The sequence below is a fragment of the Crocodylus porosus genome, unplaced genomic scaffold (assembly GCF_001723895.1).
Source record: "Crocodylus porosus isolate Cpor-Errol unplaced genomic scaffold, CroPor_comp1, whole genome shotgun sequence".
Classification (NCBI taxonomy): Eukaryota; Metazoa; Chordata; order Crocodylia; family Crocodylidae; genus Crocodylus; species Crocodylus porosus.
The window spans coordinates 3,208,018-3,232,591 of NW_017728929.1; the positions used below are offsets into that span (position 1 = coordinate 3,208,018).

General features: G+C 43.1%; 1 protein-coding gene across 2 annotated transcripts; it reads right to left on the reverse strand.

The window, feature by feature from the left end:
* Window positions 1-321: 321 nt before the first annotated feature.
* PLEKHB2 (pleckstrin homology domain containing B2) lies at window positions 322-24,536 on the reverse strand. Of its 2 annotated transcripts, XM_019542927.1 has the most exons (9): window positions 24,446-24,524; window positions 23,539-23,737; window positions 17,263-17,310; window positions 16,143-16,295; window positions 14,607-14,709; window positions 13,753-13,792; window positions 8,677-8,769; window positions 7,481-7,589; window positions 322-2,588 (listed from the first exon to the last, which is right to left on the reverse strand). In XM_019542927.1, the coding sequence occupies exons 3-9, from the start codon at window positions 17,297-17,299 to the stop codon at window positions 2,452-2,454; spliced, it is 672 nt and encodes a 223-aa protein (XP_019398472.1). In that variant the 5' UTR covers window positions 17,300-17,310; window positions 23,539-23,737; window positions 24,446-24,524; the 3' UTR covers window positions 322-2,451. The 2 variants fall into 2 exon arrangements, with proteins under 2 accessions (XP_019398472.1, XP_019398471.1); XM_019542926.1 differs by lacking the exon at window positions 23,539-23,737 and having other exon boundaries at window positions 24,446-24,536.
* Between the last annotated feature and the right edge of the window lie 38 nt (window positions 24,537-24,574).

Here is a 24,574-nt window from a genome sequence, read left to right on the forward strand (position 1 = left end):
TCCTCTTTAAAGATCTTCCTCCGCCCCCTTTAAGATGTATTATCCTGCAAAGTCCTCTTTCAAATCAGAAATCAAACTGATCACTTTTAAAACGTAATTAAATATATGTATAAAAGTCTTAGCAAAAATGAAGTTCGTTTTCCTTATGCTATCACAACTGGGGATTTAGATATAATTATCTGCTTTCTGCACAGCACAAGCTCCCCTGCTGCAGTCAATAGTGCTTGTAAAAATGTAGACCTGCTAAATTACCAGCTTGATCTATTTTGTGTTTTATTTCCACTACCTATGGAATTTAACAAGATACACGAGAAATTGGACTTATGTTTAGTTGTTGTTTTGTGTAAGTTACATAGAACAGCATAGGAGGTTACACATGGGGATGCCACACAGCTAATCAGATTGCATGACTCAGTATACAGTTTGTTATTGCTATTCATAATACAATCACTTTTATAGAAAACTTAAGGTTGAAAAGATCAACAAGTGTTAATTTAGGGTCCTGATCTTAGGAACTGCTGTTTATCCTCATCCTCCACAAACTTCAAGGATTGGGCTCTTTCAAGTGCACTTCAATAAGTTGGATTGGTACATGGGCCATTTTGCCTTTTGGGAAATGCATTGCTTTAAACAGAATTATTCCAATCTGGAAAGGCCACAAATGTGTACTGTTTTGGTATGACAATATCTTGTAACACAGTCTAGGATGAACGCATGCAACTCCCGTTGATTTCACTAGGAACCACTGTATTCATCCGGGGGCGGGGGATAAAAAACGAGCTCTGATCTAAGGCCCATTGAAGTTAACTGAAAAAAAAATCACATATCCACATATATGGCCGCCAGATTCTATCTATTTTCATTTCTCTGGTTTCCAACCTTGAAGATTTTAATCTACTTCCATTTGAAAGATTAAAGAGGAAAAGCCTTGAAATATTCAGATAGAATCATTACAGGAAGCTCGAAGTGGAAGTATAAAAATAACTCATCTTTCTATAAAGAACAAAGCTTAGGCACCCCCACGTTCCATCCAGTAAGAGAGTACGTACAGTTCTCTTCCTTGGCCTTTTTCCACCCAGTCCAGTCAAACTCAGTTTATATTATAAAGCAGGACTCTGGTCAGGTGTGAGCTTATGTCCTGTTTCAGTGTTTGCACTTAGACCATTGCAACATAGTAAGAATCTGTGCATGACTAACTAGTCAAGGGAGGGAAGAGCACATACAAGTGTTTCTGTAATGGGAGGTGTGAAAGAGGCAGAGGAACTGTGGTAAAGGTGAGATAACACTCACTGTGGGAGGTAAGGGAAAGGTGTACATGTACAATAAAACTCAGACACACCAGGACTGTTCACGCACACAGGCGGGAACCCTCAGAGGTCAGTGGAGAAACGGATGAGGAAAAGTAGGCCTGCATCTCAGCTACATCATGCTAGTTTATACCATCAAAAGAGTCATGCTGCAGCCTGCAGGCAAGACTGCCTTTCTTGTTTCCCTCTCAGTCTTTCTGCCTCCTCCCAAACAAACTCCTCCTAACCACATGCAGGTTTGACATTTCTTCCAATTAACAGAATAGTGAGAGAAGCACTGAACACAGAAATGTGACCTTCCACACAACAGCTCTTTCCCCATCAATGTTTGGGACTGAGTATGGGGAATTAATATCTTCTGCTTATCCTGTTCCCAGAATCTCACTACAATAGCGCAGGCTGATTTCAACCCCTGCCTATCTCACCTTCATACAATTCTCTTAGTTCTAATATCCCAGTCCCAAGTGCCTGGGGAAGAGGCTAACAGGTGGACTGTAAAGTAGGTTTACACCTTGAGTATACACTGCAACAGTCCTCACCATTTGAGAATACAGTAACATTCCTGGAAAGGAAAATACCCAACAAGTAGAAAAATCAATCTAATCCCAAGAGGATTTTATTGAACTGCATATCTGTCTTAGAAATGTTTAATGAAACCAGTGGTGCACACTTCCCACCTACTCTATTTCAGTAGAGTTTGCTGCTAGCGCACTGTGGAGTTGGCATTAGCAGCTGGACTGACTGGATTGTTCACAGCTTAAAAATAACTGCTTCTTCTTGAGTCTTTACATTAACAGTCTGTTCCATGAGTGGTGACAAATGGCATCACTTATCACATTAGATTGATAGTAGTGCCGATCACTTCTCAGTGTACAGAACATACAAAGCCTCAGAGACAGGTTCTCTTAAAATCAGCAAGTGCCATATTTAGCCATATGTCAATTAAATTATGCTTTTTAACTCTTGCCTCAGGACAGTTTAAGAATCAGTTAAGTACAATTAAGATGTTACTACTAAAGACAGAACTACTGCATTTCTCATTAAAAACCTTTACAGTAAACAAGAGTACTTTGCAAAATATATTATTACACACAAAGAATAAATACAGGTTTTTGGAGCTACAAAGAGGAGGATCCCAAGAAATCTAGAAGACCCAAAACAATGACCCCAGGGCCATTCCAGTTGCTGCTCCAGCAAGCATGCCCAGAGCAAGGTCTCCATCATTGTCACGGTAGCGTTCTCTAATGATGACATGGTTTGCAGGGGGCTGGCCATAAGGTCCTAGGAAACAAAAAAGTTTGGTTAGGAAAACTGGAGCATGTACAGCTTGACAGAAAAGCATCAACATGTTCTTTAATTTAAAACGTAAAGACCATAAGTATATCTCATCTTGTTGGTATGGTGGACAGCACCACTGCTTAGAGTCCACCCTGGAAAGTTCTCCATCCTGTTAAGAGAGACCGTACACAATAACCTTTTTCAGTATCTCATGAAGATGGAGCAGTCCTGTGCAAGAGCGCACGGATGGACATCCAGACATCTGCGGATTCTATGCCTTACTGTGCCATATGGCTGGTACCATAGACAAGCAACTCTCACTTGGTTTGTCTGTTATGCAGTAATCAAAATGGGGATCTTGTATCCTCAGCAGCCTTGAAGAGATGCTGAGGCTTAATCCTTGTGTAGTTGTCAGTTAGTTTGAGATCTCCAAATGACATATGGTCTATGTAAGAACAGCACAGCAGTACTATTATTGATAAGGCCATGCCAAACACTTCTCTGCATTGGTTTAGGTCTCCAAATATTTAGCATCAAGTCTTGAAGCCTCTGCAACACTTCAAACCAGTAGAAGAAGAAATCTCAGGGAAAACAAATCTAGATGTAGCTGGAAGAGATTATGGCAGTGGGTCTCACCCTTTTAAGACTCAAGGCACCTCTCCAAAACTTTTAAAAAATTAGCAGTACCCCATTAAACACCCCCCCAAGATTATAATATAAATATTATAGATAGCATTAATTAATAATCTTATGCATTGATTACATCAGGAGCGGGTAATTATTTTGGGCAGAGGACTGCTTACTGAGTTCTGGCAAGCTGTCAAGGGCCGCATGGGTAGCCCTGCCCCTTGACAGGTGCCCTGCACCCTGGTTGCCATCTTGTGACTAGAAGTCCTGCCCCCTAACCCTTGCCACCAGAAGTCCCTCCCCTTGTCCCCAGAAGTATTCCTTTCAGCAAGGGGTTTTGCCATCTCAGCACTAGAAAAATACCAAATTATATTCTAAAAACTGAACATCTACCACATTCATTAATTTTATTTCAAAAAAATATTTTTGTCCAGGTTTACATGTATTTGTGTAGTGTACATAGAGGTGACTGTATATAATAGCTTAAAATGAAGTCTTACTCTTGTATATTGTGGGGGGGATGGGTATGTGGAGTGTGGTGGAGGATGTGGGTGTGTGTGGGGGTAGGATAGGTGTGGGGGATGTGGGTCTGCATGTGGATATGTAGGGTGTGGGTGGGTATGGAGCTTGTGGGGGATTGTGTGGGGGACAGGTGGCTGGTGTGTGTGAGAGGGTGTGGGTGTGGGGGTCTGCATGTATGGCTGTGCAAGGGGGGTTTGGGTCCATGTGCATGGTGGGGTGCGCATGTGGAACTCACCCTATACACACACTGCCTCTCCCTACACACACACACACACACCCCCAATGCAGGTGGGAGCCACGTGGTACTGCAGCAGGGTGGGTGCAGGAAGGCAGAGAAATGGCTGTGGGAGGGGCGGGGCTGGGCTGTTCAGCCCTGCAGGCTACCCTGGAGTCCTACTGCCCCTAGCTCCTGTCATCTTTGACAGGCAGTTAGGAGCAAATAAATATTAATTTACTAAATATTTTAAGGTCCCCGTGGGCTGGATAGAATGGCCTGGCAGGCCGAAACTGGCCCACAGGCCATATTTTGTCCGCCCCTGGATTAAATCATTATAATCATACTATATTTCTCAACCCCCCTGCTGCTGCTGCCACAGCCAAGTGGAACTGCACTGAGTCAGACTGTGGCAGGAACAAGCACTTATGCTGCAGCCTGTCCTGATCTGACCCCATAGGATGTGTCCTGGAAAAAGGTGCTCAGGGCAACTAGAAGTGTTACATCAGAGCCAAACTGAGAAGCAGCCACAGGATAAAGGCACACCTGCCTACATTACATTAAGCAGGCAGGTGCACCATTTCTGCTGCAGCTATTCCCAATCCAGCTTTGATGTGTGAAAACAGAAGCATGAGGGGAAGGTTCACCCCACGGTGGCAACAGCTTGGACATAAATGCCATTGCCACCAGGTACAACATCCCTGCGTGCTTCCGTTTCCAGAAGGCACATGAGAGGCAAACCAGGAAAAGCTGCTACAGAAGCAATATGCCTGCCTGCATGATGTAATTCGGGCAGCTGCACTTTTCTGCTGCAGTCACTTCTCGGTTTGACTCCAGCATGGCTCCTGAGATGAGGCACGCAGGGCAATTTCATCCTGCAGTGGAGGCAGCATTTCAGCACCCCTGGCAGGTTCTTGCAGAGCCACAGTTGAGAACCACTGGCTTATGGTGGTAATTTAATTGAGTGTAAGTGTCACAGTGCATTTCTCCATTTATACCACTCACTTTCCCCCAAGGTAAGGCACATAAGTCTGCATCATAGGCTAGTATATGAGTAACTTCCATCTCCAGGATTGATCTGGTATAGCCACTGGATTTAGTGACAAACCTCTCACTGACTTCCAGGATGTAAAGATTGGTTGCTTAGAGATTGGGGCTTGATCCTGCAAGGTGGTGAATGTTTATCAGTCCCAACACCCAGAAAGGGACCTGAGGGCACTTTGCCCATTGTAAGAACAGGTCTTTGACTTAAATTTGCAAACACAGATTCAGTGAAAAATCTGGAGATTGGAGATGGATCAGCCAAATTAAGCCCTGGCCATGTGTCTGACCTTAAGAGTTTACATGCATTTTTTAAAAACATATGTTGTGCAAGGAAACATCTACCTCTGGGTAACAGCAGCAACAATGCAGGTATCAAGCATGAACATGCAAGTTAGGACTAGTTGTTCATTTACACCAGACTTGCAATTAGGTCCATTTCTAAAAATTACCATGTCACACTTCTCTTATATGACAGACTTGAGAAACCCTTTAGGTCTCAAAGTCAGAAGAATTTTTTTAAACCTGTTCTTGCACTTTCCAGCTGGCAGTCAGCTATTGAAAAGCAAAAATGATTCATCTGCTTCAGGACAAATTGGAAAGATGGATCAGTAAAGTTTCAAGAACTTTGTCTACTTTTGCTGGTCAGATGTCCCCTACCCATCCACTCCATCTTCCCCCATATGAAAAGAGGGAGTGGAAAAGACTGCCAGGATGGGGACCGTCACAAGGAAGAGTGCTGGTTTGCCAAAGCCAGATACAGAGTTTGGAAGCATTTAGTTAACAGATGCATTTAAGTTAAGTTTATTAACAATTAGTTCAATATTGTAGCTTGGGGCGAGTTTGTTGTACAAATGCTTATTAAGGAACATATCCCTCTGAGTCTATAAAACAGGGGCCAGTTCCTGAAGAAGTTTAGACATACGCTGGAATTTGTGCAGAAATACACCCATTTAAGCACATGCCTAAGTCTTTAGAAAACAGGGGTTGTAAAATGTTAGACTGAATTTTTAATGTTCGCACCCCTTAGGAAAAAACATTAAGTGACACTTTCAGCAAGGTTAATACATTTTATGGATGCAATAACATTTCATGCAAGGCAGCTATAATGTTTAGGAACATTTCTCAGATGGCTGAAGATAGTTTGGTTCACAATGATCCCACACTGTCTAAAAAGAAATGAACTGTCAGCAGGCTTTTGTGATGGCTTCACAATCAGAACTCTTTTCTTAACTGTTTGAAAGGTCACATTTAGTTTTTAAACATTAGTGTTTGAATTGCTAGGCTAGACAGCAGGGTGCAGAGAAAGAGACATAATAGGAAGCTAAAGATATGGTATTGTTACCCCAAAAGCTCTAGCGATATTAAGAGTACTAAGTCCAGTACTATAGCTGCTTTACTGTTGCAAAGATCTTTCCTTTGAAAGAAGATTATTCATCTTCCAAATGTGCCCAAAATTTAAATAACAATGAGATCAAGTAAATAAGGTATATTTCAGACCAAAAAGAGGTTATATCTTGAGGTTTTCTGGCTTTTGGCAGGGGGAAGGAGGGGCAGGAGGGAAGGAAGCATTTCATTTTGTTTGCTGGAAAAGGTAAAACACCAGTTTAATAAAAGGGGCAAATCAATTCTTCTCTAACTTCAGCCCCAGTAAGAGACATGCAAACATTAATTTAAAAAACACACTTTGCAGTGTTATCAGGCCTGGAATTGTTCAGTGGACTAATAAATCATATTTGTCCCATTAGGAAAATCAAAATAAATTTCAGAACTCGTTTATAGCTAGGTGAGGTTCTCTTTTAAAGTGTTATGGAGCACATGTACTATGTATGGGCCAGAATTATGAGTGACTGAAGATGTAAGTAGCTCTGTTTGCATCTTCCCTATGAATGAGCAAAATGAAATAACTAGAAGTCAAATTGAATTAGTGTTGTCTCTTCTGTGGATTTTCTATTCTGGTATGGAAAGTATAATAAGTATACTCAAATGTCATATGGATTTGAAATGAAGAAAAAATGGACAGTAAAGGCCAAGTTAGAATAATTTAAGTTGGCAGAGTAGGCTGGGGTAGGTTCTGAACTAATCCCAATGAAGACCCTCTTACAGTTACTTTTGTTTATTCTGTTGTGTTTGAGTCTCAGCTGATTAATCTTGGGCTTTATTCATCTTGCCTACTCCTTGGTGTGTAAAACAGGAGCCATTTAACCCATACTTTGTTCCTACTCTTTGACATGCAAGTTAAACCAACCTATCATCTGTCTCAGTAGTGAGCCTTGTCAAACACCATCTTATGCACCACCTCAGAGTTTGGCCTCCAGCATCAATTATTCAGTCTTCTGAAACAGCTGTAAAAAGTCACAGCAATACTGGCAATTAATTCAATATTAAGCCTACATCTTTCCCTCGTTGTAAATATATAAAACTCTTTAGTAACTCTAGTACTGCCTTAAAGGGTGAAACAAAGAAAAATGAAAATGCTGGTCTTTGTTACCTGGGTATGGATACTGATAAGGAACAGCATACGTTTGTCCATTAGAGGCATAGTAGACTTGAGGACCAGGAGGAGGATATGTGCCATTGTATTGCTCATAACCATAAACCTAGCAAAATTAAAAGGATCTATTAGAAGCAGTTTCTTTATCAAGTATCTTCCAAGTTTTTAAGTGCTTTGATTAAGTCTGCCTAATTACTAGTGCAATATCATTGAAATCCCCTGCATAGATGGTAGCACTGGGCTGTAAAATAAGCATGGGTGAGTTTGTTGTACAAATGCTTATTAAGGAACATATCCCTCTGAGTCTATAAAACAGAGAAATATGCTCTTCTGTTTTGCAAGTCAGTATCTCCTGTTAACACCACCTCAATTCCTCATAAAGATCACCTACCGCCCCCTACATCCCTGATAAATCTTCTCTCCCCTTTCGAGGAACGAGGCAAACTGCTCTCTGACGACTGTTCATAATTGTTACTAGATCTTGTAAGACCAAGAAACCAGAGGTTCAGAAAGGGATGTTTGGATAATATCCCATAGTACACAAATCAGCACATACCAAGGTTAGCAAATATACTGGTCCATACTTTGTCCTTTCTCCACCCCATTGCCCCACAGTAAAATACATAATAAATAAACACTCATAAAGAAGTTATAATTGTTGTGTGTTGCCATGAAATCCTGGATACAAATAAGGTCCTTACTTTGTGGTGGTAATGACAACTTGCATTATTAAGACCCTAAGAATTTTTAAAATAGAGGGGCAAGAGGGTTTGGCTGTTTGTTTGTTTTAAATCCTGGCAGTGCTTTTATCATGTGAAACCTTTTATGAGAGACATCTGGTCTCCTTATGCTGGGGGGTGAATGTTCAAAATTAAAGACTGACTGGCTATTTGAGGTGTTTCCATTTTTATTTGTCCAGTCAAAGATAAGACCCTGAGTTTTCAGAGCTGCTAAGCAACTGTTTTCCCAAAAAACACACTGGTCCCTATATAAAGTGTCTCAATTTGGGCACCTAAAACCACTAGTATATAAAAACTTGCCCACTTTTTTTCCATTTCCCAAGAATAAAATAAACTCGGAGTAACAGCTCTTCCAAGAAGTAAGAGTGAAGTAAGAGTGCAGATGCCTGCCTGTGCATGGCATGACTGATCTGCACTATCAAATTTTTTGTTGTGCTTCCTTATTACACTTACCTCAGGTGATGGCGTAGCATATGCTGTGTATGGAGGAGGAGGAGCTGAGGAAATGGCAGTCTCATCATACATCACTTCAGAACCAATGTAACCCTAAACATCATTAATAGAAACAGACAATCATTACTTCTGCCCATATAATAAGTGCTAGTTAAAGTGACATCAATACCAAATTATCCAGCAATAAAGTATCTCTAGAATTCCTGCATATAAATATTTCCCAATAACACAGTATCAGCATCACTTGCTTAAAGAGTAATTTTATTACAGTAGTGCACAATGCAAATAGTTTGTGGGGATATTTCAGTGGCTATAACTTTTCTGCCTCCAGAAGGAAAAGGAGTGCATCTTACAGTGTTGCAGTAGGAGCCTGATTAGGGGAGGTCAGAAGGATGGGAGAGTAAGAGAGGGCAATGCAGATAAAGTCTGATCAGCTCCTTGAATAAGCCATTTGCTTTTTTGACTCATTTTATTCCGCTCATTTTATGCTTTCAATTTAAGGATCATTCTTTTCTTGTTCAGAACTAATTCATTCATTTGGAGGGGTGGTAGGAGGACAGCAACTATTCTCATACAAGTCCATCAATTCTGCTTTGTTCCCCCATACAAGTTCCACTGACTTCATTGGGCTTACATTAGTTCAACCAAGTGCAGATGACTTCCTCCAAGAAAAGCCTAGAGTTATACCTTTGGGTTCATACATTTATATTTGTGGATTTAAGCTTCTCAGGAAAACCCACTTTTTATGAAAAAACAAGCCAAGGTCCTGAAACTAGCAGTTCAACATTTTAAAAAGTTCTGAATTTCTTTCAGCTCTTTATGAAAAAGGGCATGCATAATTTATAATGTTACACCAGGAGCAATTTTTAAAGTATTCTGTTAATCCATACCCCTCAAAAGGCAGCAAGGGAGCGGGGGTGGTGAGTGAGTTACACAATATCTACCATGAATTCTCAACAGTTTAAATTTTTCAGAACAGTCTTGGATTTTTGCCACTAATTGTGGAGATCCATAATACTGCTCTTATTTAAGCTACAGGTTTCCTATAAAGAAACAGCTAACATTATAGATGCATTGCTCCTTTGCATTCCTAATAATATTTCTCTGTTGAACTGTAGGTGAGATACAGAAGATCTTAGTCAGATAAATTTTTGCTTTATGCCCTCAGTCGTGTTTTTGTCTTTGTCAGAGATTCTAGGGATTGTTTTGTTTGGGTTTTTTTGTCCAGCACTTCCCTTTCATAATGCCCAGCTTCCAGATAGCCCTTTTCAACAGTAGATCCCAGAGCACTTGAAGTGACTGAATTTCATACACCAAATAAGGGACATAGAGGTAATATTTTAAAGAAAGAATCTATAGTTCCTAAATCCCTAATCAGGCCTATTCTGTTAACACTGATGGAATAAATAGTCCCAGTCAAAGATATTTATTTGATCTTGTGACTGTACATCACTAAACAGTTAAATAATGTTCAAGGTTTCAGCTGCATGGATCTTGCTGTGCTTTCTAACTGGCTGCTGAAACCAATCCCGATCTCACAAGTACTTGAGTGGACTTATACACCCAGGTTCCCAATGAACCCACTGGATCTACTCGGTGGTCCAGTGTTTGCAGAACCGCAGCCAAAATAAACCACTTTCCAAAACTGAGGAGCACCCAGCTATGCCGGTGAAGTCAGTGGGGGCTACTGGATACTCAGTAGTTTTGAAAAACTGGGTCAATTACTGAGATAACTGTAAGTGACCATGAGACTAATTTTAGGCTCTGATTTTTAAAATATGTTTTCTAAAGCTTTGACACTGAATAACATCCAAAGACCCTGTTTAAGGTATGGTGTGTTAAGCTGATGTCTCCTAAAGCACCAATGACCAATACAAAATTCAGATCTATCACCTCTTACTTATCTTCAGAACTTTGAAGTTCCTGGCTGCATATTAAACTCCCCATGCCTGATCTCCACTGTGCAATTGCACTGGCTCACAAGTAAAATCCACCTCTATCTCCCTGTTTTTTATAGCAATTAATTTCTTTGCCTCCTGTTTATCTTAATACAGTATAACTTTGCTGTACTCTACAGTAATTATGTTGTACAAGAGAGTGCTGTTTCCATATGATAAATATTAGCTTCAGACATCCCCAAATATAAATAGTGCCATGTGATGATGTGTCAGCTGTTGTGGCAATTTGAGTGCAACTAATCAAAGACAGGAAATAAGCTGCTGGAAGGAAAGATCAAGATTTCCCAATGGACCTGAAATATTTCAGATTCAGTCTTCAAACACTGCTGTTTATTTACCCAAGAAAAGCTAACATCAAAGTGTTCTGGAAGGCAGAATGAAGGTATGGCAAAAAGTAATCACAGAATCATAGTGAAGTAGGGCTGGAAGGGACCTCCAGAGGTCATCTAGTCCAAACCCCTGCCTGAGGCAGGATCATTCCTGTCCACGCCATCCTATACAATCCATAATTTCGACCCTACAAAATACTGCTGTCAACAATCATGTTTCTAGAAGAGCAAGTTAACTTACAGGCTTCAAAGGCTCTTATCAGAAAAGCAGTTGTACAGACATCCTTGTACAGATGAGGCACTGGACCAGCCAATTTAAATGAGCTAAGTATTAGTTGCTAAAAAAGGATTTCCAGTTCCCTTTCTCATGGAGCTCATAGTGGTAATCTCTGGTTGTCTCTACATGAAATGCTTTAATGTGCAGTAGACTAACCTACTGCACAGTAAAGCATCACTCTGTAACCATGTGCATGAACTATGTGCAGTAGATTAGTCTACTGTGTGGTTTTTCTACTACCCGTAAAAACAGGTAGTAGATCAGGGATGTAAAACCTTTTTGAATGTGGGGCCGGATCATGAACTTTTTATCACCCACTGGGCTGGCAGGAGCGGGCGCTTGCATGGCCTGTCCAGTCTGGCTGCAGCCTGGGGGTGCAGAGGTCGAGGGGTGCCTCCTGACCCCGCCGTGTCCTCCCTGCCACCTGGGCAGCCTTGAGGATGCTCCCACACCTGCGCGCCTGGGCTCAGCAGCCAGGGGGACATGTGTGGACTCTACATGGGGGTGCAGGATGTGCAGGGACACCCCTCTGCTCCCTCTCCTCCGGGGCAGCCCGAGCCCAAGCGGCAGGAATCCCTCCCTCCCTGGGGCCCACGACTCACCACCCCTAGCGTGAGGTCTATGGGTGCGGGGGGATACTGGGAGGCGGAAGTGGCGCCAGCTTCCTGCCCCGACAGCCACAGCAGCAGCAGAATCTCCTGCAGGCCCAGCAGCATCTGCGCCCCCTGCGCCCGCCTGCTGCACTGTGACCTGCTCCAGCCCATGCGGCTGGCAGGGACCGGCGCAGGGCCGGCATGCAAATGAGGAAGGGAGTGGCGGGACTAGGAATGGAAACCCTGCAGTGTGGGAAGGGGAGGAGCTGGCATGCAAATGAGGAGGGGAGGGGAGGGGTGGGGCAGGGAAGGGGAGGAGCCGTACCATGTTGGCAATGTCAAGCTGACGTGGTATGGGTGGGAACCTTGTCCCTTCCCCAGCCATGAGGAAGCTGCTGAGGAGCTGGGGGAGGGACAAGGGGTGGGAACGAAAGTAAACAGCGTTTACTTTCGTTTCCCGTCGCGGCACCACAGGCTACAGAAAATGGCTTGGCGGGCCACATGGTGGCCTGTGGGCCATATGTTGGACAAGCCTGTAGTAGATTTACCATACATTAGCTACTGAGCAGTAGTGAATGGTTAGATATCGAATTGAGAGCAAATGGATCCCAGTCAGCCCAGGCAGCAGTGGGCAGGAGAACAATCCCCTCTCCCAGGGACTGTCTGCAGCTGGAGCCAGCTCCTATCATGGAGCTTGGGTAGGGACAATATCTTTTTGCTTCTGCAGCAGGCAGCTCCCAGCCCCAGCTCTGTGATTGGAGCAGGGGAACACTGTCCCAGTTTGGGCTCCACAATCGGAGCCTGGCTAGCAGCAGGCAGTTGCCAGGGGCAGGGAGCAATCTCCCAGTCCCTGCTCCACAATCATGGAGCCACGGCCGGAGCTGCTTGCTTCTGGGGCAGTGAGACATTGTCTCGGCCCAGCTCCATGATCAGTGAGGGTTAGTCAGCAGGCAACTGCCCAAGACAAGGATGCATGGTGGGAGGCAGCTACCTTGGAGGCAGGACATTTCCCCCCACTCCCAGAGCCCAGGCATGACACCAGTGCCTCCTGCCAGCCTGGGGCTGCACCCAGGGCAGCTTAGAGCTCTCCTTGGCTACCATATAATTACAGAGCAGGGCAAAAGTATCCCTGCCCTGAACTGCTCTCATCAGGACCAAATTTGCTCCTGAAGAGTGCATGTGTAGATACGTGCTCAAAGAAAGCTTATTGCATATTATTTTACTGTGCAGTGAGCTTTCTGAGCATTAATTTCATGTGTAGATGCGCCCTCTGGATAATAGATACAGCACTACTTGGAAAAAGCTACACCTCATGCCTGCAATTGCTTTTATACATGTATTTATTTATTACACAATATGAACCATTTTTGCTCATGTCCTATAGTTAGCCCTACACAGCATGATTTCTGCAAAAATGTACAATGCAAAGGCAAATTTTGCATCTGCTACATGAGTTGCTCATTAAAGCTAGAGGCCTCCCGACACACATGTACACACATGGCTTCCTTGTGGATTACTACCAAAAGGCAGCAAAAGGTGAGAAAGTCAGAAGACATATCTTTACCAGTTACAAAAGATTTCATCATTGTCTACAGGTCCAATCCTCACTCTCCCATCTCCATGAGAGAAGCGCATTCCTGCCAACCTTTAACAATGCCACTTTGGACAGGCCTTGCAACAGAAATGCTGTGTTGATCCAGTGGATTGCTCTTTCCCTTTAAGCCACCAGGCTTTGTCATACAACCCATCTTTCCCAGATTTGTGGGTACTAGATCTGTGATAGTCATACCCTCTTTCTGGCCAAGCCATAGAGGGACAAAGCACAATAGTCAAATGAGCTCTTGAAGGAAACACAAAATGAGCTGCTAGGCTACTGACTGACACTCGGGCATGTTTCTTCATATTCACCGCATACTTACTGCATTTGTTCTGGCATCCTGGAGAGCAATTTTCCATGCCCTGCAAGAAACATCATTTAATTGAATAAAAATATTTGGTATTTATTTTAAGATTATGAAAACGAGTTGACACTGAAAAGGTATCATAAAAGCCAAATTTCAGCAGGCAAACAATTTGGAAATGTCTACCCAAGTTCTTAGAGGGGTAGGCTAATACTACATTAGGATATATACACATAGTTATCATATAAAGAACATGTTAGGCCTATGTTCGGAACAACACGGGCTGTTCTGGAGGCTTGCATACTCAATACAAGAGACAACAAATAAAGGGCCAGGAATGACGAGGAAGGAGACCTGCAGCCAAGCTGAAGGCAGGGCACTGTTAAGATCGTAAACTGAAAAGGACAGGCTTTGGGTCCCATAACCCTGTCCTTCCCAAACTGTGACTTAGGAAGGGAAGGATCTACAAGAGGCTGGCTCAATTAAGAGAGCCCAATTAAAAGAACATTTTCCTCCTCAGTATACATTATCATGAAGGAAGTCCAGAAGAGTTGGGACTTTTTCCTAAACTATGCAAAGTTAAATTCCATGAATCATCTTGTCTCCCAGTAGCCCTAATGAAATTCCTTTACTTTTTATTGTTTTAGATAATGCAGCTAGTTTGACATGTATAGAGCTACACAGAAGCTGTAATTTCCTCACTAGGTAAATTAAGTTTCTATAAAATACAAACCCAATGTAGGAATTGCCTTTATTGGCACAGGAAAGGAGGAGAGAACTGTATGCACTGGCTGTTTGGAACTGCAACACAACCAAAGGTAAGACAGCAAGAAAGAAGGGAAGCAGTTGAAAACATTTTTGGGGAAACTCACAAGCAGTCATCTCCACTTTCTGCACAGAGGTTAACTGTTTTCCCATCGCGGCAAACGATCTGCAGTAAGCAGTCTCTTGGCTTCCCCTCTGGAGGCTGGAAATCTGATCCAGGAAAAAGCAAAAGAGGCAAGAAAATTGATACTTTGGAAAACAAACAATCTTAAATCTTCTGCTCCTTGAGGGCTCTAAATCCAGTGTTTTCAATCCATCAAGCTACGTTTGAGCACAGCAAGAAGCTTCAGTTATAGAAGTGTTAATCTCCCAGAGGTCCCACCAGGTCAGGAAAAAGATAATGCAGCTCGGACTGGCTACAAATGGAATGGTCTTAGGGAAGATCACCATCTAACCAGCTCCACTCCCACTGTTCCTGTTTGCAGCATGTTAAGACTGAAAGTTCCACTAGAGACAAAAATCACATGTATAGCTCTCCCTTGCCCCAAAAGGTAAAAAAAAAAACACAGTCAAACACACACAGTTTATTTGTGTCACTGTAGTGCTAAGGATCCCTTGTCAGAGACCAGGTTTAATTTTCAAATTAGTTTTCTTCCTTCATCTGAAATCAGTATTTGAAAGAGCAGATGGCAACTCTTCAGATCAGTTCTCCCCAGCAGTTCTGTGGTTTGAGAAAGATACAACAGCCCTGCACAACACAAGTCATTTATATTGAAGCTTCAGCTGGTTAAGAGAGATAAACACATTAAATTATAAAGAGTGTTGGTTGTAGCTACGTTGGTTTAAGGACATAGGTAGACGAGGTTATTTGGGTAAATGTGATATCTTTATTAAACCAACTGAATAGTTGGAAAAATTGTTCTTTACGAGCTTTTGGCCACAGGCACCCTTCTTCAGGCATAGGGGGAGTAATAGGGAGACTCTCAGGAGGGAGATTCATTTACTAGATTCCCCCACAGGAACACTAGTCTGAGACCATATTTGCATGGTAAAAATACACTAGCACATCCTCACACCACTTCACACACTGCCAGTTAAGACTGTGTTAGGATTTGAGGAAAGGTGCCTTTGGAAAGGCATCACTTTTCAGTGATGAACCCTATAACAAAATAATACATGCTATAAATATGCTTGATAGTATTTTGGCTGCAGAAGGATTATTCTCTTGTCTTGTTCTCTTGCCTCCCCCACCACTCCCAGCCTCAAGTCATTTCCAGCTCTTCCATATCTAATGGAACTGCACTGTATTAGGATCATCAGTTGGTTACAGGTAGGTAGCAACTTATCTCACCTCCCTTCTAACCAGTATGACTTGCTAGAAGATTATCATTGCTCCATTTGTTTTATAGAACTGCAACAAACTCTGAGATGCTCTATCACATTCTAATACTTAGGAACACCACATTAAAAAAAGAGAAAGAAACACTCTCTTTAGTCATTACAGTGACACCTGGAACTGAAAGAATGCACTTTCAGGTCAATTTTACTTCCTTAGTTTTCCAGCAGGATTACAAAAAAAAACAGACCTAGCTGGAGAGCAGCTTTGAAAAAAAACAAAACAAATCAAAGCCCATACATACTACCTCGGCATTCATTTCCCACTCTGATGTTGATGCAGTGAACTCGCATGTGGATTTTATCCTCTATGTCATGCCGATTGTGATCATCATAGAATATTAAATGACCATCTGACCACAGATCAAACCAGTTCTTCTTCCAACGCCGTAAAATAGTACCTGAAAGAACAAAGTTATTTTGAGGACACTGACTGCAAAATGTTATTATCCATTTAGGAAAAAATGACCAAAAAAGCTTTTCACTTTGATTCTGGAAACAGGGTATTCTAAGTTCCCCAAAACTTGCTGTTAATAGGTTTTGCATAAGGAAATCCCAGCTTAAAAACAATGAAAGGGCAAGCATTGTAAAGCTGGGCCCAGTGTTTCTTATTTAAAGAAGAAGGTCACTAATGCAATTTACTTTAAGCATACAGCCCAATGCTTGAGGCTACCAGATCCTCAAGAATGACATTTCCAATATTTATTTATTTATTTATTAGATTTATATGCTACATTTCCCAATACAAGGCTCAAGGCCATGTAGACTAAAAAAGGGAAAAATAAACTTATAAAAGCAGGTAAAATATTAAATAATATGTATATAACAAAAATTCCTCTGTTTAACGTTACACATATAAAGGTATTACAGCACTTTTGGAAGATATCCAGGTTCAAATTTTTGCAGGCCACAATGGGGAAGACATTCTGGAGCAGAGGGTACTGCTGCTGAAAATGACTTCCTACATGTTTGTACCAATTAAATTTGGTGCATTTTGTACTTGCAGGAGGTTACTTTTAGTCAACCTTAGGGATTGAGATGGAACATAAGGGAAAGGTGGTCCCTTTGGTCTGTAGGGTCCAGACTGTTATACAATCCCAGGGATTGGGGTGAGGGGGGTGTTATTAAGATAGGTCATTTTCTTTGGTCCTTGTGAACATAGAATCATAGAAAATTAGGGTTGGAAAGGACCTCAGGATGTCATCTAGTCCAGCCACCTGCTCAAAGCAGGACCATCCCCAACATTCTTGGAGATCCATTTAAGTAAGATCCTTGGGTAATATTTTTTAATTGTGATTCTTCCAGAAGAAAGAGTTAGACATGCCATTGGCATATGCACTGAGAACAGGCAAACGATTCACCACTCACTCTGCCGCAGGAGCCATCCACTCTTCACAAATGCCATCTCTGTTTAATCTAGGGAGAGAAAGAAGGGAAACACCATAGAGAGACTTTAATATCTTGCAACAAGAGAACAGGAAAAAGACTCTCTAAGGGTCCTTGATCCTTGTAGCATCCAGGTACATCCAGCTGATGGGTGCACACAAGTAACCCATCTCTGACATGTAGGCCCCTTGAATATGATGCAGCAGTGAATACCATCTGAAAAGTGATCTGCCAAGGGTGCATGAAGATTTTCCAGCCCATCTTAAATTAGTGAATGGGGATAAACTATCCAGTGGTATCAGGAGACCCAGTCACAATTACTGGTCTAGTCTGATTATTAAAGGTAAGTTTTGAGGTCAGTCTGAATTGATAAAAATAGTACATTCAACATGAAAGCCGCCACTGTCAAGCTGGGGTGGTGTACGTGAGCCTGAGACCATCTGCTTCAGCAGGTGACAGAGTGACATATTCATTTGCCAGCAGTTTTGAAATTGTTCTCATGACACCAAGGACTTCTCTATTTTATCCCCGTCACTTTGTAAGTCACATAGCCACCCTCATTTCCCCACTCGCTCAGTTTTACCAAACTTCCCCTTCTTCCTGTTCCTGCTGAACTGCTGCTACCAGCTAACAAAAAAAGCCATAACAGAAAAAAAATCAGTTTAATGTTAAATAGAGAGGCAAAGGGTACCTTTTATGGCTTTTGCTATCACCAAATTTTTCAGTGCCTTTCTGTACGGTGCATTTATGCTCTTGAACTTGCACTTTTCAAGTGGACAGTTCTTATTCCTTTTTTGCTTTTCAGTGACTGAATAAGAAGTTAGTCACTGTGCAGGAAGAAGTTGCATTGCATGACACTCAATAGCTTAGCCACCACGTTATGGCTTTGGAAGCATTACAATGGACATGGATGAAATAAGTTGTATATGAAGGGAAGGGTTTGTGAAGTTAGCACACAAATATTGTGACTGTTTTGCTTTAAAAGGGCTGGAGTCCACCTATCTGGCCTAATAGGATTCACTAGAACAGGGGTTCCCAAACTGTGGTACATGTACCCCTGTGGGTACACAAAACATACCGGGGGGAGGGAGGACAGAGATACGCAGGCAGCTGGTAAATCTGGTAGGGGTGTGCAATAAGAAAAAGTTTCAGAACCTCTGCATTAGAGAGAACAGCTAGAATCAAAGTACTTTTCATATTTCCATCAAAGTCAACTTTTCTGCTACAATTTGTTAAACTTGTAAATTAGTATGAAAAACCAGGATGGATAAAAATCAACAGTTTTTAAAAAATATATCAAAATCAGTCTAGAAGAAGATCCCACTGAGCATCTCTGTGATGCTTAGTTTCAGTTCTCAAACTGTGGATTTGTCTCTCCAGAGACCATAGGGAGACAAGGTTTTTTGGGTAGATGTGATATCTTTTATTAGACCAACTAAGTAGTTGGAACACTTGTTCTTTGCAAACTTTTGGGCACAAACACCCTTCTTCAGGCATAGGGAGAATTTGTTGTCTCCTTAGATAACAACCTTGGTAGCAGTATATGGAAATGAAATAACAGACCTGATTACCCACCCATCAGCCCTATTGTCTCTCTGCAAGTTTGCGTATGAAGTCAAGCTCTTACTTTTTGTAAAGTGCAAAGTTTCAAGAAGTTAAATGAATAAAGGCTATCCAACAACAAAAACGCGCTTTTTGTAAAATAAATAAATAAATGATTAAATCAAGGTTTCCTGACCAGTGATTTAAATTGGTTTGATTTAAACCCAGGCCACCTGGTGAAAACCAGAAGCATTTAAAGGCAACTAAGACCCCCTTGTACCTAAACCCCAGTATTTACTTGTTGTAACGTAAGGCCAAAGAGGTATAATTTGAAATACTGCCGTAGTGGGCAGTAAAGTGGAGAGGATGGGCTAAATTAATCCAACTTGAACCCAGTTTGTAAGTGGGAAAAAATATTTCTGTTGTTTTACAATGCAGCATAGTTTCAGTGTTACTGTAACAGACATTTGCACTTCCAACACTTGGGGGCTAGACTAGATGACCTCTTGAGGTCAGTTCTACCATATTTTTCTATGACTCCATGATACTATTCTGATAGGACTGTAGATGCCCTATCCTATGATGTACCTCATTACTTGCAGTGTTGTGTTCTTCCATATTAACTGACCCTTATATTATGGTATAGTCAAAAATCTATGGGAAAAAACCAAACTGCTAGCAGGTAAGTTTTTCCATTCTAATGATCTTATGTCCAGGACTGTTCATATAAAAAACTGCTCCCACTGTGCAGAGCATAAAATTATGAAGGGTTGGTAGGTCAAGAACAGTTTCTAGACAGATATTAAACTGTGAAATGTACTCAGAAATAAATCTATTTTAATTACACCTGGTATTTAAGCCATTTTGACAGGGGGACCAATCCTGCTTGGAGTCTTTTGTGAGGGGTCCTAAGCAAGCTCCTATCCTGCTTCACTGATGGCTTACTGGCATAAAATATATTACACACTAAAGCTCCTAACTGTGCAAAGACTTTTGCAAGTGTATACTGGTATGCACTGCAAGCAGTCCTGGTGACACTAAGAGTGATGAAATTAAGTACTTGTTTAAATCTTTGCAGGGCTTAATGAAACCAGGATCAACGTGCTCTAGTGCTTGGTTGCTGTGCCAACAGGATCACAAATGCATTCCTTTTCAGCAAAATATATAGCTACTGCTAGCACTGGGCACAGAAACCCATTCCCCCACTAATCCCTAGCACTGGAAAGTTAGCATTTGCTGGAAAACAGCATATGAAATATTCAAGTTACAGCCCTTCAATTATATTACCTGCAGGGTGCTTTTATTCTTGTGCATTTCTTTATATAGTCTTTATTCACATTTAAAGTGGCAAACTATTAATGTGAAGTCTGGAGAGAAATGTAGCTTAGAGCCATCAGAAAGAACAAAGTTACACTGGAGTCTTTCTATATTTGCACTGCATGTCCGTAATCAGTGCATAAAGCCCTGGAACTTATTGTCAGTTTGTTCAGTTCTGTATTTTCCTGGGGGGAAGAATAATTTTAACCTCTCTTCTCTACAAGTCTCCTGCCCAACCTCTTCCCCCTGCTAAGGTACTTACATAGCCCTTATTATAATAGTGTGGGCTGAGTACCTCACAACATTTAGTGTATTTATCCTCACAGTGCCCCAGGGAGGTAGGGATTTGTTGTTATTGCCACTTGGTGATTTAGGCCTGAGAGACTAAGTAACTTATCCTAGGAGACACAGGTAGAGGTAGTCACAAAGGAAGCCTGTTGAAGTGCAGAGCATTTGAACAGCAGAGGCTAGGACTCGATCCTGTGGATCACTCATGAGAGCTTCCAAAGCTTTAGTTGTATTAAAAGCTTTAAAATAAAACAGAGGATGGAAGGGAGGAAGGAAGGAAGCAAGCAAGCAAGCAAGGAAGGACAGGCAGCCCCTCAGCTCTCTCCTCCTGGGAGACATTTACCATGGAAACACCACTGTGTCTATTAGGGCACAATCCTGTATGGTACTCAGGGCCCCCATCTGGGGAGACAGTTAATGAGAGTTGAGAGTTCCAACAATGAACTTCTGTTGACATCAGTAAGAGTTGGGAGTATAGGATGAGGCAAGGATGCAACTGTCACTCAAAGCAACATGAGACTGTCTTAAGAAAGAAAAAAAAAAATCAACTGTTAGAAGAAAAGGGAAAGAACAAGAATTATTGGTAAGTTAAGAACTACTATATCATTTTAAGAGGGCACTGTTTTCAAAAAGAAAAATTACAATACATCTAGGGATGTGTCTCATTGAATTACTATCAGGAATCGCACTGAACCACTACCAGGGATTACTGAGACAACAGAAACATTTCTAGTAGTTGTCATCCTCATCAGTATCTGTCCCAGCCCTTGGCATTTTTACAGTGCCTTGTGTATGATTTCATGTTATGCACCAGGGTAAAATGTATATAATTGTTCTCTACTTGGATACCCAGGTAGAAAGTAAGTGGGAGTAAGGTAGGTACCAAACAATTAAATGTCCATCCCTGAGCCTCCCAAAGCTTCATTTTTAGATGAAATATGGTATAGTCCTTGGAACCGAATCAACATGGCCCATGGTGACCAGTGGCGTCCCCCAGGGCTCCTCTCTCAGGCCTGTACTCTTTAATGTATTTATAAATTATCTGGACTCTGGTGTCAGAAGCGGACTGACCAAGTTTGCTGATGACACCAAACTATGGGGGAGTGCAGTCACCTGAGAAAATAGGCTGGTGATTCAGGCTGACCTTGACAGGCTCATAAAATGGTCAGATCAAAAACCTGATGGCATTCAACACAGAGAAATGCCAGGTGCTCCACCTCGGGAGAAAAAACTCACATCACACTTGCAGGCTCGGCAGTGCTACACTCACTATCACTGTGACTGAAAGAGACTTGGGGTTCATGATTGACCGCAAGATGAACACGAGCTACCAATGCGATGCCACAGCTTGGCAAAGCAAACTAAATTCTGGCTTGCATCTATCAATACATTTCAAGCAAAACCCAGGAAGTCATCCTCCCACTTTACTCAGCCTTGGTGAGGCCGCAGGTGGAGTACTGCATCCAATTCTGGGCTCTGCAGTTCAGAAAGGACATGGAAAAGCTTGAAAGTCCAGAGGAGAGTCCCACACATGATTAGAGGACAAAAGAGCAGGCCTTATGAGAAGAGGCTGAGAGCCATGGGACTCCTCAACCTAGAGAAGCAAAGGCTCAGGGGTGACTTGGTGGCAGCCTATAAGTACATAAGGGGTGTGCCTCAGCAACTGGGAGAACGTCCATTCACCAGGGCACCCCAAGGGAAGACAAGGTCTAATAGTCACAAACTCATGGAAGACCATTTTAGGTTGAACATAGGGAAAAACTTCTTTACTGTCTGAGTCTCCATGACCTGGAATAGACTCCCCCCAGAAGTAGTGCTAGCACCTCCTCTAGACACTTTCAAGAAACACTTGGATCCTATCTCGCTGGGATCCTTTGACCCTAGCTGACTTCCTGCCCCTTGACTGGATCCAATGATCTTGTGAGGTCCCTTCCAGCTCTAATGTCTATGAGATCTATGAATTTGCAGTTAATGAACAACATATGAAAAAAAGGTTCCCCACAATTATAGAACAGAGTAAGCGGCAATCACTTTAAGTCAGTTTTACATAAATACAACTGATATACACACAGGATCAAAAAATATTAGAAACTGATTATTGATCTGAACAAATTTTTCAGTCATGGAAATCTAACAGCAAGAATATAATGGAGTTCTGTAAACACTAGACCTGAATTAACTATAAGCAAGGCTAAAGAGGACGTATACTTCTTCTTCCTCTGATATACACACTAGTAACATTTTTCTCAGTAAGCATAATTGTGATCCAGAATTACAATGTCTCTTCCCTTAACTTTATACTATACTCAAAAACAGATTTAAAAAAAAATAATAATAATAACCTTCCCTATTTCCAGCTATTGGAGGGCAAAGAAAATGACAAAGAGTTAATATAATTAAAACTGCAACGGCCATATTTCAAGAGCTGGATCTTGTAGGGCTCTTTGTGGGTGCAACAGTCCGGCTACGAGGCTAAGTCCCAAGGGTACCTGTAGATGTGTGGGGAGGCTGCTCCGACATACAGTGTGTAAGAGCAGAGTGTAAGAGCAGTGTGTAATTACAGTGTGTAAGAGCAGACTGGAGTGAGTCTGCTGAAGCGTGCTAATTAGTGTGTTGCAGCAGCTTCTGCATCTCATGTACCAGCATCCCCATTCTTCAAAATGGCAGCGGGGGTGCTTTAACTACAGCTTGTTGGCCAAGATTTGGTTAAAGTGCCCCCACCACAATTTTGAAGCACAGGGATGCTGATACACAAGACATTGCAGGAGCTTTCATTGGAGCGGCTCTCGGAGCTGCTCTAATTAAAGTGCCCCTCACCTCTGCTGCATGTGTAAAAACACCCCAAGGTACCCAGTTGGGTCCCCCAGTTAGATGCACAGACATTTCACTGTTGTTAACCACACAAATGTTAACTCTCACCTATAAAACTGCAGTATAGCAAAGGGTAGCCAGAGCAAGACTGAACTGAAAAGTCACACGCAGAAACACCCATTTACCAGAAAATTGTGTTTGGAAGGGTGCCGGTGCTGAGTCTCAGTAATAACTAGCCCTCCACCACCTGCCTTTGTACTGAGGCAGGATTTCACGCTTACCCACAGTGTCCGTCCTTACCCTATCCTCCTCCTGCTTCCAATCACCCACAGTAAATGGTGCAGGAGCTAACTCCAACTCCAGCTGTGACCAGTGAAACAACCCAGGTGTTTTGCCTCCTAAGTGTCCCAATCCTGCAGCTGGCTCTCCACCGTGGTGGCAGCTCTCCTTCTGCTGAAGTACACACGGCCCTGTGCCCAAATAATGGCTGGGTCTGTGCCTGAAACCAGAAAGGGCCACAGTCATCCAGTTGAAAAACCTCTTGATACCTATGACTCAGAGGGACTTGGAAACAAACAGCTGAGAGAAATGGCATACCGGTTTCTTCCCTTTCCAACCGAGGGGCCGCGCTTAGAACAAGCCAACCGCTTTCTCGCTTAATCTTTCACACTGATTTTTGCTACCTGAGTGTTTCTCCAGGAACAGCCTGTCACTTCCCACTGCCGCCGGACAGCGACTTTGGCCGCTGCGCTGGCCCTGCCGTCACCGCCACCGCCACCCCCTCGCACTGCCCGGTGCCGGGGCAGCCAGGGAGCTGCAGGCCCCTGCGGCCTGGCACTTCCAGCCTTGCCCGCGCATCACAGTCAGTCCCATGAAGCGGCCACCGCTGCCCGGGGAGACGCGGGCGGATGCGGGCAGACGACGGGGCGAGAAGCCGGCCCGGCCCTTGGGCGACGAGCTGGGCCCGGGAAGGCCCCGAAGTGCCCTTGTCCCCGAGCCCCGGCGGGGGCGGGGGTAGGCCCCAGGCTGTCGCCGCCGCCACAGGCACGGGAGCGCCCGGGTACTAGGGGCAGGAGCCAGGAGCGGGCCCAGCCCCGCCCCACGAGACCCCGCCCCAGCCCCTTCCCCACGGGCGTGGGGCGAGCGCGGCCGAGCGCCCCCGCCCCGCGCTCGTCCCCCTGCCCCGGCCCGGCCCGGCCCCACCGACCTGCGCGGCGCCTCCCGGGTCACAGCAACGCCGGCGCCGACCGAGTGGCCGGGACAGGGGAGGGGGGAAATCCTCCCCTTTGAATGTCAGCCCCCTGTCATCCGTGATGTCATAGCTGCCCGGCGCCGC

Coding starts and splice junctions, on each gene's coding strand:
- PLEKHB2 (XM_019542926.1), bottom strand. CDS start 17,299: ATGGCATTTGTGAAGAGTGGATGGCTCCTGCGGCAGA. Junction 14,710..16,142: donor AGTGGGAAATGAATGCCGAG/GTAGTATGTATG, acceptor TTCCTGGATCAG/ATTTCCAGCCTCCAGAGGGG. Junction 13,793..14,606: donor GAAAGTGGAGATGACTGCTT/GTGAGTTTCCCC, acceptor TGTTTCTTGCAG/GGCATGGAAAATTGCTCTCC.